This window comes from Condylostylus longicornis, unplaced genomic scaffold (genome assembly GCF_029603195.1).
Source record: "Condylostylus longicornis isolate FDR11 unplaced genomic scaffold, ASM2960319v2 ptg000038l, whole genome shotgun sequence".
In the NCBI taxonomy this organism is placed as follows: Eukaryota; Metazoa; Arthropoda; class Insecta; order Diptera; family Dolichopodidae; genus Condylostylus; species Condylostylus longicornis.
The window spans coordinates 16,639,240-16,656,174 of record NW_026578007.1 but is presented as its reverse complement, the minus strand read 5'-3'; the positions used below and the strand labels follow the sequence as shown (position 1 = coordinate 16,656,174).

Here is a 16,935-nt window from a genome sequence, read left to right as displayed (position 1 = left end):
GTTCTTCATTAAAGTGAAATTGTAAAGAATCAACCAAAAAAGTTTCTATATTCTCATTAACATTAAAGAAAAGTTATCACCGGGATGACTTTAATTCACTTTCTCTCTTCTTTGTATATTGTTGCCGTTCTTCAGTTTCCACGAGTATAAAAACTGTACGAAAATTAAAATTTTCAAATGAAAAACCCAAGATGAGAAGAAGAGCACAAGAAAAAAAAATCAAATTTTTTTCTCAACTTTTTTTTTGTTCTCGTTCTCAATTTAATTCAATTGAGAAACTAAAATTACATAGAAAATTGTGTTAAATAAAAAAAAAATTTCTAATTTAAAATTATAAAAAAAAAAATAAAAAAAAAATTTTCATTTTAATAAAAAAGCTAAAATTACCCAAGGGATGAGTGAAAGAGAAAGCTGAAACAAATTTAAATTAATTAAAATTTAAAATAGAAATGGAGGCGAGAAACGTTTCAAAATTTTAAGATCTTTAAAATATAATAAAATTTTTATCGTCCAAATTTCTCTTCCATTTTCATATTAATTATTAGAAAAATAAAAAAACAATTAATTTAATTCGATTTAACTTGTATAAAGATTTAAAGATTTTAAGGATAACTCAGATATTTTATAGAAATTTGGTGGGAATAAATCAAAGAAATTTTAATAGATAAATTAATTAATGAACTGGAAAGAAAATTTTGAATTTTAAATTAAAATGATAAACGGAAAAGAATGGATGGGAAATGAGAAATTCAATAGATTTCTTATCAGTTTCCGGTAATATGCAATTGAATAATTTTTTAGTATTAAAACGCTGATTTGGTTCAAAAAAAAGAAATTAATTTACATATAGCTACTTGTTAATTAACATCTTATCATAAATCAATAATAAATAAGAATTTAGAGGAGTTACAAAACGAGTCAGAAGTTAAAATTCAATTCGAATTGAGGCCTCAATAGAATTTTTCCTGTTGCTAATTATTCTCATAATATGCAAATGTATGAGAAAATAACCAGCATACTGAAACGTTGCCGATTTCCTAAAGAACAAGAGACTAATCAATTGAAAAGCTTATCCTTGTTGTTCTAATGTAATTGGTTTAAAATTTTTGCTCTAAATCATAAGATGTTCCTGAAATTTTTGGATATATTTGGTAGTGAAATGAATGTGAATCAAATAACTTTTATTTTGGAAAAGAAATCTCGCATGTACATAGGGCATAATTGTGAATATATTTCCTTAAAATTTTTGCCATCTTACGATATATCAAAATGAAGACCAGAATACAAGGCAATTTTATTGCAAAATTTTTTTGAAAATTTGAATTTTTCATTTTCCTGAAACAAAAAACATTGTTGACGTTAATGATGCGCCGCCACATCGAGTGTTGAGCAGAAATGGAAAGAGCACTTATATGATCTTTAAAATAAATATGCAGAGCTAGTTTTTCCTGTTATAGTTCCCGACTTATTAACAGAAACATAAAAATTGCACGATTTTTACAAATTCCAACCTTGAAACCTCATAACTCTAGAAGAATGAAAGGCCCAAAAATCTAAATATCGCTAAGTGTTTTTTTGTTCATCTGAATATCCATTTTATTACTCTATTTCGGGAGTATGTTATCTACTTTAATATTAATTTTCATTATTATTGATACTGAACTATTGATCAGGATGAAAAATTGCTTTATACTATACGATATCAATGTAAACCATTCATATAGTACACCAGATCATGAAACAAACCTTCTGTCTCATCAATTAACGCAATTATGAAATACAGAATTGGAAAAACCATTAAAATATTTGAAATGATTATGTTGTAAAAGAAGAGGATTACCACATTATTCTGTCGAGGGTCGTGACTATGCAATTGTTTTAATAATAACACACCATACACTATTAAGATTTTGTAGGAACTTAAACTATTTTAACAGCCGAGTACAATATTAATTTTAAATAAATTTGTCATTTGTCATACTGAAGGTGTCCGAATTACAATTAAATTAATAAGATTTAAAAAAAAACTTTTGTTATATCAAAATTGTTCAATCTTTAGAATGAGTCCATCTAAAATTACCTGACTTCTTAATATTTTTTAAAAAAACATGAATTGCTGGCCACATTGTTTTCCTGAAAATATTCAATTTTTTTTTGTTTTAATAAATCTCATTTCAATGATTTCATTTTAATTCAAAAGAAATAATCATATTTATTTTCGCCTCAGCAAAATATAAAGGACATTTTAACTTTTTTTATAATCGTTTGCTATATGAGATTTTCATCTTTTGTGTATAGAAAATGAGATTTTCATATATCAAAAAATGAAAACTCAATTAAAAAACGTACAATTTTAGAACAAAAATGAACTTTTCCTAAGACAAAAACAGATAAAATGGTACACAAACAAACAAACAAAATATTTCTTCTATCATAAAAATTCCTGTTTCGGTTCATTGGAAAATTTTAATTAAAGCCCTAGAAATTTTATAATACTCATACAAAATATGAAAACCAAAAACAAAAATATTAAAAAAACAACAAAAGCAAATATGAAAAATTTCAAATACACTAAAAAATAAGTTTCTAATATATTTTTTTTTTTATGACTGCACAATTCCCATAGTGCAAACACAACAAATAAATAATAAAGTTGGAAATTATAAAACTTGGACATAGTCTAGAGAGAGAGCTAATAATGAATTTTCATATATTTATGTATAAATGTATAGATGGATGGATGGATGGATGAATACTTAAAGAATGATTAACTCATAACAAAAAGTTTAAATATGAAAAAGACTTCTGTATTAAAGTGTTATGATCGTTTAAGTTTTATGTTATATGAACAATATTATTAGAAAGTATATATGAGTCATTATGTGTATGATTGAAATGCCACTTAAATTGTATTGTATCAGACGTATATGTGTTTCAAGTAAAATGCAGTCTATGCAAATATCCTTTTTAGCATTATGTTTTGTTATTTCACGTAATGACTATATGCAAATATGGTTCAGACGAAAACAAGAAATGCAACAGAAAACTATATAAATTCCAAATATTTTCTTCTGTTATATTTGCCAAAACTCCAATGATAATTTGGGTAATCTTTTAATTTGGAAAAACCATGTTTGTCTTGAACTCAGTTTACAAGGAAAAATATGAAAACATGAAAAATAATTGTGCGTCTGAAGCGCGATTTACATTAAAAATTGGTCTGTCTCGAATACGATTTATAAGCAAAGTCGTTTAAGTTTGGAAGTATTGTCTGTCTCGAACATGATTTATAAGCAAAACTGTTGGAAAATGTGAAAATATCTGTCTCAAGCGTGCTTTACATGAAAAATTGTTAAAATATGGAAAGATTGTCTGTCTGGAACGTGATTTATATGAAAAATTTTTATAGTATAAGTATATTGTCTGTTCGGAATGCGGTTTATAGGCAAAATCGTTGACATATGGACAGATTGTCTGTCTTTAACGCGATTTACATTAAACATTCTTAAAATATGGAAAGATTGTCTGATTGGAACACAATTAATATGGAATATCGTTTAAACATGGAAAATTGTCTGTCTGGAATACCATTTATAGGCCAAATCGTTGAAAAATATGAAAATGTCTGTCTAGAACGCGATTTACATGAAAACTTGCTAAAATATGGAAAAATTGTGTGTCTGGAACGCCATTTATAAACAAAATCGTTGAAATACGGGAAATTGTCTGTCTGGAGCACAATTTACGCTAAAAATATTATTAGTACAGAAATATGAGTGAAATACAAAACATCGAAATTTATTAAATCTTAAATTTTAGCAAATTTTCTTAAAATCCGATATTTTCAATAAAATTTCAATTTATTGTACAAAAAATGAGCTTTCAAATTTTATGAAATAAATTTTTTATTAAAAACAATTTTCCAGGAAAAAACTAAATCTGGCACTATTTTCTTAATTTATTACTAAAACTTCTCGAAAGTTCAAAGTTTATAATAGACAATATGTTGTAATTGATTTTAGTAATATTATGCTTTTAAAATAGTTTGAACTTCAATTGAAATTCTTTTATACTTTTTTAAGAAAAAAAAAATTTCTTTAGACTCTACTATCAAGTAAAATTAATTTCAAAAGTTAGAAAACTTAAAAAGAACACAAAACTTTTTTTCCTAGCTAGCTTGGTAGCTAGCTATACAAAAGTAAAATCAATAAAATTTCAATTTTTTTTTTTTTTGAAAGTCATTTTTGTAAATTCAAAGAATTTCAATATGTTTTCTATGTGAATTTATTCAGGTTTCTTTTCCAAAAAAATTCTTTTAAGAATGATTGCATTTTTAACTAAACATAAAATTTAACATGAAATTTTACTTTAATTTACTTTAATATAAAGTTGCCCACTCTACAGTTTTCAGTATTGTCAAATATTAATGTCACTTTTTGGCAGAGCTTCTGAATACAGTTCGCAATTAGAAGCATAATGTTCAAAAGCCTCCAATTATATTCAATATTTTGGAAATTTAAATTTTATTCCGTCACTAATACTAATTTACTTATTTACATTCCTGATAAAGGTACTCTTGTAGGCTACTAGTAAATGAATGAGTGGTTCGGGGAATAAATTGTTCCATACTATAGTCAATATAGTTGTTCCAAAATTGTATATTAATTGTTTAAAATAAAAATGAAGGCAAAGGTCTATAATTGAGTATAAATTTGTGGATGTTTTCATATAACGAGCCTGTTTTACTCACATTATGTTTTCGAGTCAAATTATTAGAGATTTTTACTTGCTTTCGACCAAAATATTTTTACACTACAAGCATACTTCAAAAAATGTGCTAAAATACTTAAAATTTTAAAGTTATTCGCGTTGAAATCGTGAATTTTTTGTTCAAATTTATTACCATTTTTAGTAACAACTTACCTTTCGAACACAATGAATTTAAAAGTGTAGTACATTTAAAAATAAATTGCATATAAAATTTTCAAATTATTTTAAACTACTTTCAAATTGCTGATATACAGTTGGCAACATTGAATACTCTAAAAGTAATCATTTTCAATAAACAAAACAAAAAAAAAAGAAAAAATTGAAAGTGATAAAAAACTTCTACTTCATTTTCCTACAAAATATTCGTCTTTGCTTTTTTCTGTTTTTTTTCCTGACTGAAGTGTTATTCGATGTTGAAAGTTTTAAGTATGTATTGTGGTTCTTATTTCATTCAAGAACTACAAAAATAAAAAAAAACAAAATAATAAAAATATTTTAATTGAAGTCTACCTTTTTTTTCGGTTTTTAATGCAAAAATAAAGAATTTCTTATGCACAAACTTGTACTATTAAATTTTATTGAATAAAGACAATGGAAGATAAGAAATTATAAACTGTTTCACCGATTTTATTAATTTAAATTTATTTTGAATATTAACAGTACAAATATTAGAAATTTAAGAAAATTAAAAAAAAAATTGCATACCTCAGGGGCCATATTAGATTTTGTTCATAATTTTGATAGTTTCGCCGCTAACATACAAAAAAATTTTATTATAAAGTTTTATTCAGCATTTTATTCAGCACTCAAAAATTTTTATTATAAAATTGAAATTCAGCAACTTTAAACATTAACAGTAATAAAATATTAAAAATTTAATAAAATTTAAAAAAAATTGCATACCTCACGGGGCATATTCATCTCTATTCATAATAAATTTAACAAAATAACAACTTATTGTTGACAAACGAAATTAGAAAGTCAAAAAATCTAAAAGATTGCAAAGTTCTTTATACTTTGACCTTATAAAATTCTTTTAGTCACTTAAAATGCTTAATAACAATTGCATATTTCAAGAATTAAAACACATAAATCTAAAGTAACTTGATAAATTTGAATGAGTAATGCTAAAGAATTTTCTTTTAGAAATTCAGAAGTGCATTTATTAGGAACAGCAATAGAAATTTGAGACTTGTTAAACTTAAAAATTTGAATGGAAAAAAAGTTCATCAGCAGGAAATGTTCACGAATGAAACTTTTAAGAAAATTTTTTCCACCTTGCATATTTTCTGAAAATTTAAAGATTTTATTTTCTTTTCTTTCATTTTTTCTATAATAGAATAAAAAAATTTCAAAACTATTTTTTAACCTTTAACAAAAAATTTATTAGGAACTTCATGTCAAGGACAAAACATTTTTTACTCATTCGTGTTTGTTTTTCTTAAAACGTTAAATAAAGAAAACCCTCTTCTGAGGTTTAAAAGATTTTTGATAAAAGAAAAAATTTTCACATCTGAAAAATAATAAAAAGAAGCAAGGAATAAGAAAATCAGGTATTTTTTTTGTTTTTAATTTAAAAAAAACTACTCCATAAAAAATTAATTAGTCGTTTTTGTGTGTGTGTTTGTCGTCGACGTTAAAAAGAAATTTTTTTGTTTTAGATTTAATTAAAGGAAATTTCTTTAAACATTTCAATTGATCGCTTGAAACAACAAATTTTTTTTTAATCTTTATCAAAAATTAAAATATTGTATAAAAAAATTTAACGACCCCACTAATTTTTAAATTGTGAATATAATAAGCAGATTATGCAATCAGGGCCGGATCTACCTTATATGCAAAATAAGCATTTGCAATGGGCGCTGGAAAACAAGGCGCTATTGAAAACTTTTTGAAAAAAAATTATTTTAATAATTTTTCTTTCTAACAAAAAGATGATACCACGCTTTAATTCTATAGCTAATCTCGTATTCAGCATGCTAAATTATTATGCGCAATTTTCAATATTTATTGCATAATTTGAAAGTAGTAAGGAGTGCGAACTAAATGTAGTCATAGAAGGTGTACAAGTGCAAACACAGGTATAACTTAGAATTTTAAAGAAAAATTTGAAATTAAAAATATTAAAATTACTTAATAATCACGTTTACGTGCATTCCAAAAGAATTGAAAATGAAAATCGAGGGGCGAGACCAAGTATTAATTAAGCCAAGCATTAATTATCATGCAAATTGCAAATTCATTAAGCGAAAGAGCCAAAAACAATCATCATTTGCAATCATCAATTGTTGCATTTTAAATAAATTAACAAAATATAAAAGGTCTGGCAATTTAGAGAATCATCATTTATAAGCATTGCCAAACCTTTTATATTTTTGTTAATTTATTTAAAATGTAACAATTGAAATCAAAGATCTTTAAGTCTTTTACAAATAATTTTATTTATTAAGGAAGAAGGTACTACATTTATAATAATTTCTTCTCCTCTTTGTTCCTTTCCCTGTAATTTGCAATTTCAAAGAATTAATATTAAAAGAAAGGATTAAAATAATGACAATAAAATATTACATTGTACCGTTTAAAACCTTCCATATTCTGAAATAATAATATTTTCATTTCGAATAATAGGATTACAAAATATTTTCCATATTAATAACAAGGAAACAAAAATATTCTATGAATTTTTAGTTATAAATTCTAAAATAATAAAATTTTTCAGTTAATATATTAGAATCTAGTTGGTAGGTAACTAAAAATTCATGCATGTATAAGTATAATAATAATATTATATACAGAGTGTTTCACCAAAGGTAGAGGGCGGTTCATATATATTTGTTTTCGAGCTACAGCCTGTGTGAAATTCGCATTATCAAATTGATTGTAAGAACGAAATTAGATTTAGAGGGTTGTTCTATGTTGTATACTTCCGAAGTTATATGGATTTATTTTATATGCTAGAAAGATCTGGTACCTTTTTTTCAACAGACTAAAGCCCCTCTCCTCCTCCCTGCCATAAATTTTTTAGTTGGAAATTAATCATTTATCAAATTATTTGACACATTACACGAAACACCCAGTATATTATATAGAGCAGAAAATCATGCAATCCCTTATACAGGAGGCAATATAATGTAATAAATATTTTTTTCAGGAGTTTGGTAAATCTGGATTGATAATAGTAATTTTTTGATGAATTTTCGTGTATTTGTTCATTTTCATTAACACTTCCATTCTAAAGAAATAACAATTATTCAATAAAAAAAAATTTCCAAATGACTCGAATTCATTGTGTAAGAGTCATTAAAATTTTAATGATTAAAAAAATATTAGAGGAACAAATCAATCCAAATTCATTAATATTAAAAACCTTTGAAAAAATTAATTGAAATTAGATCTCCTTTCAAAATTCCATCATCAAGATCTTATTAAAAAATAAAATAAAATTTTTGATTTTAATTAAAAAATATCATTTGCCTTTCTTTTATTTCTAGCTATTTAGTTAATTAGCTTTAATGATTGTAATATTCGTAATTGAAAATTAATCCCTCTCCTGATTCTTACAAGAAAATGTAATTAAAATTTTGTGTAAACAATTATTATTACAATGCTCCTCAAAAGAAAAAGACTATTTAAATTTTTTTCCGGTATGAAATTCAAGTGAAATTTTAAAATTTAATTGGAGTTCTATTTAAAAAAGCATAAATAAATTGGAAACTTATGGCGACTCATATTCTCATTAAGTCTTCAATATTTTTGAATCAAGAATATTATTTGTAAAACTGTTATACATTTTTGCATTCATAAAGTATTGTAAATTCATCTCTTTATTGAAAGTAATTTTCTACTAAAAGAGATTATGCCAATTATTTTCATCAAAGTATTTTCTATTTTTGATTTTAATTTGAGTTTCTAAGTTTTCGTAAATATTTCGTGGCTTTTGTAGTTCTTGGAAATTTAATAAAATTTCAAATTCACGAATATAAAAGTGATAAAATAGTAAAAGCTACATTTCAATAGTTTTACACTAGGGCCTCGATTTACGTTCAGGTTACGTTTAAAAAATTGAGGGGCGTAATTCGAACAAAATTCGAACCGTTATTAAATTATATGTAAAATGGAACTATTATTTGTAATACTAGATCACATCCTATAAGAAACATAATACTATAACTGACATTTTATTGAATTAAATGTAATTTAATATTGTACTTTGGCAAGAGTTTTTAATAATTGTACAATCTTAAGATGATTGCATTCCTATATAATTTTGCTAGTTTGTTTAAATATTGAATTCTAAGTGGATGTATATCAGGAATAAGGATACAAAACAGAACAATTAATCTGAAAATTAATGATGTAAAGAGGATAAAATGGAATGATTTAATTCGAGGCCCGCGTGTAGTTGTACTTCCAATTTTAATGTTTAAGTAGTCCAACAATAATAATCAAAAATTTCTCTTAGCATATTTGTGCTAAACTAAAAGAGTAGTGATTTTCACGTAAGGTAGCAAAATATACGTTGAATGTGAATGAAATATGAAAACCATTTACTTACATTAAGGTTAAAATTAGAGCTCCGAATTATTTACATAAGGTGTTGTGCGACTCCTTGCTATAGTTAGGGAAATTTATGACAATTAATTGCCATTCTTAAATTAATAAAAATTTTAAAAAATCTAAGAAATTTCAATTATACTTGCCATGTACTAGTATTTTTGTGAAATATTTTTTAACATAAAAATTTTAACAGTGTTTTGAAACTAATTTCCCCATAATTACTCTATATTATTCTCCGCTTTACTACTGGTAAGTACAATTTCGTCTGGTCTAAAAATTTTGTACTTATGGTCCTTACAATTTTTCTTTTTAAATTTTATATAAATATAATTCGTACAGCATAGTTCTGCAGCATTTTATAGATTATAGCGCAGCACCATTTCAATTCTGCTTATATTTCAAATTGAATAATGTAAATTTGAAAATTACACCTAATTTCTATAAAACACGCTCTCGTTTTGGACTTAACAATTTTTAAAATTCCTGATTTATTTTCGGAACTTATGAAAACAAAATAATTTTTATTTTCTTTATTCAATCCTTATCATCAATTCATTCAAGAACACTTAATACAAATACAACAATAAAAAAGGTTTTCTTACTTTCAATTCATTTTTAAAATAATAATAATCTATCCTTATTATCCTTACGAAATTTTTTTTAATAATTTTATTAATTTAATTTTAATTTTTCTATATATTTATTTTTTTTGCAGGTTGAACTTTTATGCCCAGTTAATTCAGGTGATCCATTAGATTATATAAAGAACGGTATGAGCCTTTGGGATAGTACATCATTAGAACCAATTAATCAGGAATTGTTACAATCTAGGCAAATACAAATTGAAAATAAATTCATATCAGTACAGTGGATATTAAAATGTGAATGCAGTTCACAGGTAATATAAAAATTAATAAAAAATGAATAAATTAAAAAAATTTTGAAAATATTTTGTATTAAGAGGCACAGGGCAGCCAATAATTTACTTGAACGTCGTAGCCATTATGAAAATTTTTTTCAAATTAATGAAATTTTGTTCTGCGTAAAACAAAACCTTGGAAATTGGCAATACAGTCAAAAAAAAATTTGTATGTAATATCGAAAATAAAATTCAATTTCTGTGTAATTAAAATGGATAGCCAATATTTATTCATCCTATTGGATTTGTATGAATTCAAAATATTAAAATTAGTTAGAAATATTCGAAAAAATTCAATTAATTAATAAATTTTTATACAGTAAATATTTAACAAGTGATATTTTGATCCATGCGTCACTTTCATGGCTTTTGAATTAAGAAGATTTTAACAAGTTTTCCAGAACGATCTTTGCGAATAATGCAATCTAATTTTCGCTATCTCATTTAATTTTATAGATATATTTTGATCTATATCTAAAATCTTCGACGTATTGATCAAATTTTCATACAATTTTTTAGTTACTATAATAATTTTTAAAGAAAAACGTGAATAACGACCAAAATCGCTCCGGACCTTTTCTAATTACCTTGCTATAACTCGCCATTCTTTTATCGAAATCGAAACAAATTGTAGGCCGAAACCCCTAAAACTATAATAAAAATAACTAATAAAAATTTAAGAAACCTCAACGTTTAGTTTTGAACTAAAATGATGTTAAATTTTAAACGTGAACTCAACAGACGATTTGATTAATTAATATTGTTTCGATCGAAACACTACTAATATTTTGAATAATATTCAAAATCTGAATTAAAAATAATTCACACATGTTCCACATGCAATTTTTAATAAGCTCTAATAAAATTCTTCTAACAAATTATTTCTTAATTAAGAATTGAATACAATTATAAATAAATTTTCCAAAATAACCCATATGCATATAAATAAAGATAATAATTGTAATAATGAAAATATTTTTGTTAAAATTAAAAATTATTGAGCCCATAAATGTTAGAATCCTTTTTTGTATTGCAGGAAAAGCTAAAACAGAAATTCATTTTATGAACAATAAATTTATAATGTAGCAATGCAAATATAATTGTGTAGAAAATGAAAAGTCTAAAATTTTCATAATTTTTAAATGTAATTTTTATATTAATGGATGGTGGGTTTTCTAAATTTTTAGATATATAAAAACAAAAATTTTTATTTCTACGTGAAAATTTTATTAAAAAAAGTATTTTCTATATAAAAATTAATAATTATAGTAGGATCGAGTAGGATCCTTTTACAAAGGAACAAAATTATTAATAATATTCGAATTATTTTATTGAAATATTCGGGATGAAAAGGATGACAAGGACATAAATTAATAATGAATTCTATACTTGGTTTTCAGGCAATTTCACTGCTTCATTTTAGATGAAAATTTTGTAAATTTTTAAATTTTTGTAGCAATAGTTGAATTATGGTACCTTGATTTAGATTTTAGATGAAAATACTTGAATATTTTTTGAAATAGAATGATACCATTTATTGTAAGGTGACTCCTCCCGTCGTCTAATCGAAAAAATTATTTTGGAAATAATAAAAGTTATTTAGAAATTTAGAATACAGTATACTAAATTTGCCTTACCGTTTATAACACAAAGAAATAATGGCCTGAGATATTGACTCAAGTGTATGTTGTTGATCAGCATCGATTCTAAGTCTGTCCGTTCCAATGATAACTCAAAAACTAAATGAAATAAATTCACTAAATTTTCACATATGATTTGTAATAATAAATGCCAGAATCCTATATTTAAATTGAATGTGATGGCCGCAATGGTTCGGACAGCTGCCTTACAACTTTTAAAATTATTAATTGGCTATATTTCAAAAGTTATTGAAATTTTAATATAGAAATTTCACACAAACAAATATTTTATTATGGCTGCTTTATAATTGTTAAAACTTCTTAGAATTCCTAGAATTGCGGTAATGGCTGCCATATTCAACTTCGAACTTTATTTGGTGATATATTATTATGGGAACTACTGAAATTACAGTACTGAAATTTTGCACAAAACTAATTAAAACCGCGAGGACGTATGGAGGACGTATGGAACATTGTGGCAACCAGCACACAGCACTCAAAATCACTAACTCGTACAGTTATCATATAGTCGATAAGTTCAACATTTCCCTTTCTCGTTTTTAAATACTTTTGTCTAAATATACGCTGTCAGGTCAGTAACACTTAAACACCAAAGTTGTGCATATAATGTTCGAAACATGCAGTTAGCACAGTGTTTATAATTTTAACTTCTTCCCAGTAGCAATGATCACCATATATTCCTGAAATTCCAGATACAATATACAATTTACAGATTATTGCTTTTTCTAAGTACAACAAATCCCTTGACTTCTTAATTACAGTAATACGGTATTAAAACACAATTCAGCTGATAAGTTTGAATTGCTGAATTGTGTATTAAAACACAATTCAGCTGATAAGTTTGAATTGCTGAATTGTGTATTAATACCGTATTACTGAATTTTAGAAGTCAAGGATCCAGATGGATTTTAATTTTTTTAAGGAAACCTCAGAATTTCTCTCTCTAGTTCCAAATCAACAAATTAGACTATATGTTCCTTACAATCCAATTACTGTTAAAGTTGAAAAGTTCATTTTTTAAATAGACAATTAATAAAATGGATAATTTATTTCAATAATAAATTATAAAACCAATTCCGAAAATTAAAAATACAATATTTAATTTAATAGAAGCTTAAAAACAAATGCGTTTCTCTTTAAATTTCGTTCTGTAAAACAACAATTTCTTTAATAATTCCTTAAAGACTCATTTATTTTCGATTTTCTTTTTTTGCAAAATCAACTCTCAATTACTGTTGTTGTTCTTGTTTTTCCTGTTTTTTCTTCAGTCTTAAGAATGTTATTTTTCAATTTACTGATTGTTATAATAAATCAAATGAAATTCTTCAATTTACAATCTTGAAAAAATCTACGTTGTTGTCCTTATGATGAAAATTAAAATGCAAAAGAAAAAAAAAAATGGAAAGGCAAATAAGGACAAAACAAAAAAACATCATTCAATTTTCTATTTTCTCTGTGATTTTAATTTGAATTTTCATCTTGTTACTTTTGTTTTTTTGTCTTCTCAATTTTATTATCTAAATTTAATTTTCAAAATGTTTAAATGTAGAAATATGACAGTGGCTCTTAACATTAATTTGAAAACGAACTTAGAGAGTTAGAAGAAATTTTTTCATTAAAAATTGTAAGGCTGCCGTCATTGTGTTGTTGCACAGATTTTTTGTGTTGAATATTAATTATTATCTAAATTAATTAACACGAGAATTAGTAGAGTTGATTATTTTAGTACTGTCATGCCGATACAAGTATACGATTATAGGAATTGTATAATAGATTTCATTGTGTTTTAGAATTTATGCTATAGTAAATATTTTAAATTGTCTTCATGGTGTTGACTTTAGCTCTATAAATTAGCCCAAGAATGATATCCAAGTTAAATAAGTCTTAGGGGTTTACTATTTTTATTAATAATTTCAGTAAAAACTTGTGTTTACCATTGAAAACTATTAAAAGTAATTGAAATTATTAATAGTAGAACACCAGAGCCTTATTTAACTTGGGCCTTATTATTATGAGATTACCATTTATTAAAATATAAAACGTAACTAATGTATTTTACTTTAGTTATCGCTTACCATGCAAAGTCAGACTGACGCAGACAGCTGTATAGAATCTAGATTTGACGCTGGCCAAATATATCATAATTATTTCCACGTTCTTATTTCAGACCATTATTTTATAGCATTAAAAACTTAATCGTCCTTAATAATTTGAAAAAGAAGCTTACCAAATCAAATGATCTCCAAATAATGTAATCAAAATGATCTTAATTTTTTAAAATTATAATTCCAATCCCATATTAAGAATTAAGAATTTTTTAATACTATTTTAAAAATATTAATGATATTTTAGAAATATTTGCCTGGAAACCAATGTACAATTAAAAAAACACCTATATAATTTGAAATATAACATTTAATTTAATTGTTTAAAAAATATAATGCTATATTAAAAATAAAAAAAGTTTAAATATCACTGTTTATTTAATTAAATTATATTTATTTTCTTTTATTTTCTCATCCTCTCTCTCTCTCTCTACATTTTAAATGTTCATTTCATTTGATATACAGCCCGGATATTGCAGTAATAGTAATACAAATAATAGTAATTTATCAATTCCATTAACAACAAATACAATAACAAATTCATCAAAAATGGCAACTACAGTTAAAGAATTAAAAACACCAACAGTTAATAACAACAATAATAGTATTAATAATTATAACAAGAACAACAACAACAACAGCACTAGTAGTAGCACAAATACCAAAAGATTGATAAGTTCATTAACATTATCAAAGGAAAGAAATAAAATAAATAAATATGATGGCAACAATCATAGTAATAATGATATAGATGATAATGATGATAATGATGATAATAATGATTTTAGTAATAGTAATGAAGCTGATACTACTAATAATAATCAAAAGAGAAATCAAGAAACTACCCCAAATCAAATTGAATTTAAAAATAATATAAATTCAAATTATAATAATCAAATTTCAAATAATGATAATAATAATGATAATGATGAAATTTTTGAAAATATCAGTGATAATAATAACAACAATAATAATGACGATGATGATGATGATGATATAGAAAATGATAATGATGATCATAATAATGATAATATAAATGAAAATATTAATACAAGAATTTTACTAGATAATTATAATAAATTTAGTAAATTTAAAAAAATTAATAAAAATAATACTAATAATATATTATATAATAGTATTAATAATTATAATAATAATAATAATAATAATAATGATAATAGTAATAGTATTAATAGTAATCAAAATAATCAAGATAATAATAATAATGATAATAGAATAAAATATAGAAATAATAGACATAATAGATTTAATAAATATATTCGAAAAAAATTTAATTATCAACATTATCATCCTAATCCACATCACCATCAACATCATCACCATCATCATCATAATCATCACCATCAAAATAACCAACATAATAATCAACATCACCACCATCAACACCATAAGCATCATAATCAAAATCATCTACATTATTTACATAATTATCAACATAATAATGATAATAATCAACATTATTTAAATAATTATTCTAATCAAAATCATCCATATCATTATGAGATATTAAAATCATCAGGATATGATATTAATGAATTAACATCAAGTGATGAAGTTCGACATTGGAGAAATCAACAGAAACAGCAAGAAGAACAAGAACAATTAGATTTAAAGGAGTTACGATTACGACAACAAGAAATATTACAACAGCAAACGCAACAACAACAACAACAACAACAACAGCAACAGTCAGAACAACTACAGTCAAAACAACAGTCACAACAAGAAAATCAACAACAAATACAGCAACAATTATTAAAAACGTAACAGGCTAATTAAAAAAAAATATACAAAACAAAAAAAATAAATTAATATTCAACAAACAGTAACAACAACAACAAAAAAAGTAAATAAAACAAAAGAGAAATAATATAACAGAAGTTAGCAGGAGAGAATAACAAAAAATAGAAAATAATAAAACACACAAACATTTATTTTATCATTTTGTATAAGACCCATTGTATATAGATAGAAATTTAATTAAACTATTATTATAATACTATATATATATATGTATATATATACATATATACATAAATATAACAAATATACAACTATACATGTAATAATAAATGAAAAAAAAGAATAAAACTAGCTATATAGAATTAATGAAAGAAAAGAATAGAAAAAAAAGAAACCATTGTAGTTAAAGAGAAAACTTTAGGGATTAAAATAAGGAGACAATTAAAAAATATAAACAATAAATACACATCCATACATACAAAATAAAAAATATGTATACACGGAATTATAAAAACAGTATAACAGAGAGAAAAAAAAATTCATTTAAACACATAATTATTATAAAGTATGAAAATGACATATACAAACATAACGTATATAATAATTATAAAATATAGTTTGTATAGTTTAAGATTAAGTGTACCGAGAATAAGCTCTTTTAAGTAAGGAAAAAGATCAACATGTATATAATGCATAAATTGATATAATTATGCATGTATACAAACACTAATACTTATAAATATACTTATAAATATTGCATATATACACATATATACATAAAAATATTTTAGTTATACAAAATTTTCAGATTTAAGAATTTTGGATATTAAAAAACAAAAAAAAAAAATCATAAAAATAACAGCAAAAAAGTGTTATACAAAAAATATCTTTAAAAAAAATATAACAAAAACTTATCATGGAAATTTAAGGATAATAATATTATTATTATAAATAGAAAATTGGGATAATAATATTGCAGTTAAAGGATATTTATATACACACGCTATATACTGTATAAAAGTATATAGAGGTATTTGTATAAAAGTATGTAAGTATTATGGCATAAAATTATTGATATATAGCTATTATAAGAATATTTCTTTTGGATTTTTTTTTTTTTAATTTATTTTTTTTTTTTTTAAATATATCAATTTTATGA

The 16,935-nt window shown here is 24.0% G+C and overlaps 1 protein-coding gene across 1 annotated transcript in view; it reads left to right on the top strand.

Annotated features, from left to right (window-relative positions):
• The window catches only part of LOC129608954 (GATA zinc finger domain-containing protein 14), a 106,014-nt gene extending 89,512 nt beyond the window's left edge, over window positions 1–16,502 (top strand). Inside the window, exons 7-9 of the mRNA XM_055520761.1 lie at window positions 10,043–10,225; window positions 14,478–14,954; window positions 15,192–16,502. Coding sequence (XP_055376736.1) covers window positions 10,043–10,225; window positions 14,478–14,954; window positions 15,192–15,800 — 1,269 coding nt within the window. The 3' untranslated portion in view covers window positions 15,801–16,502. The remainder of the gene's footprint in view (window positions 1–10,042; window positions 10,226–14,477; window positions 14,955–15,191) is intronic.
• The last annotated feature ends 433 nt before the right edge of the window (window positions 16,503–16,935 follow it).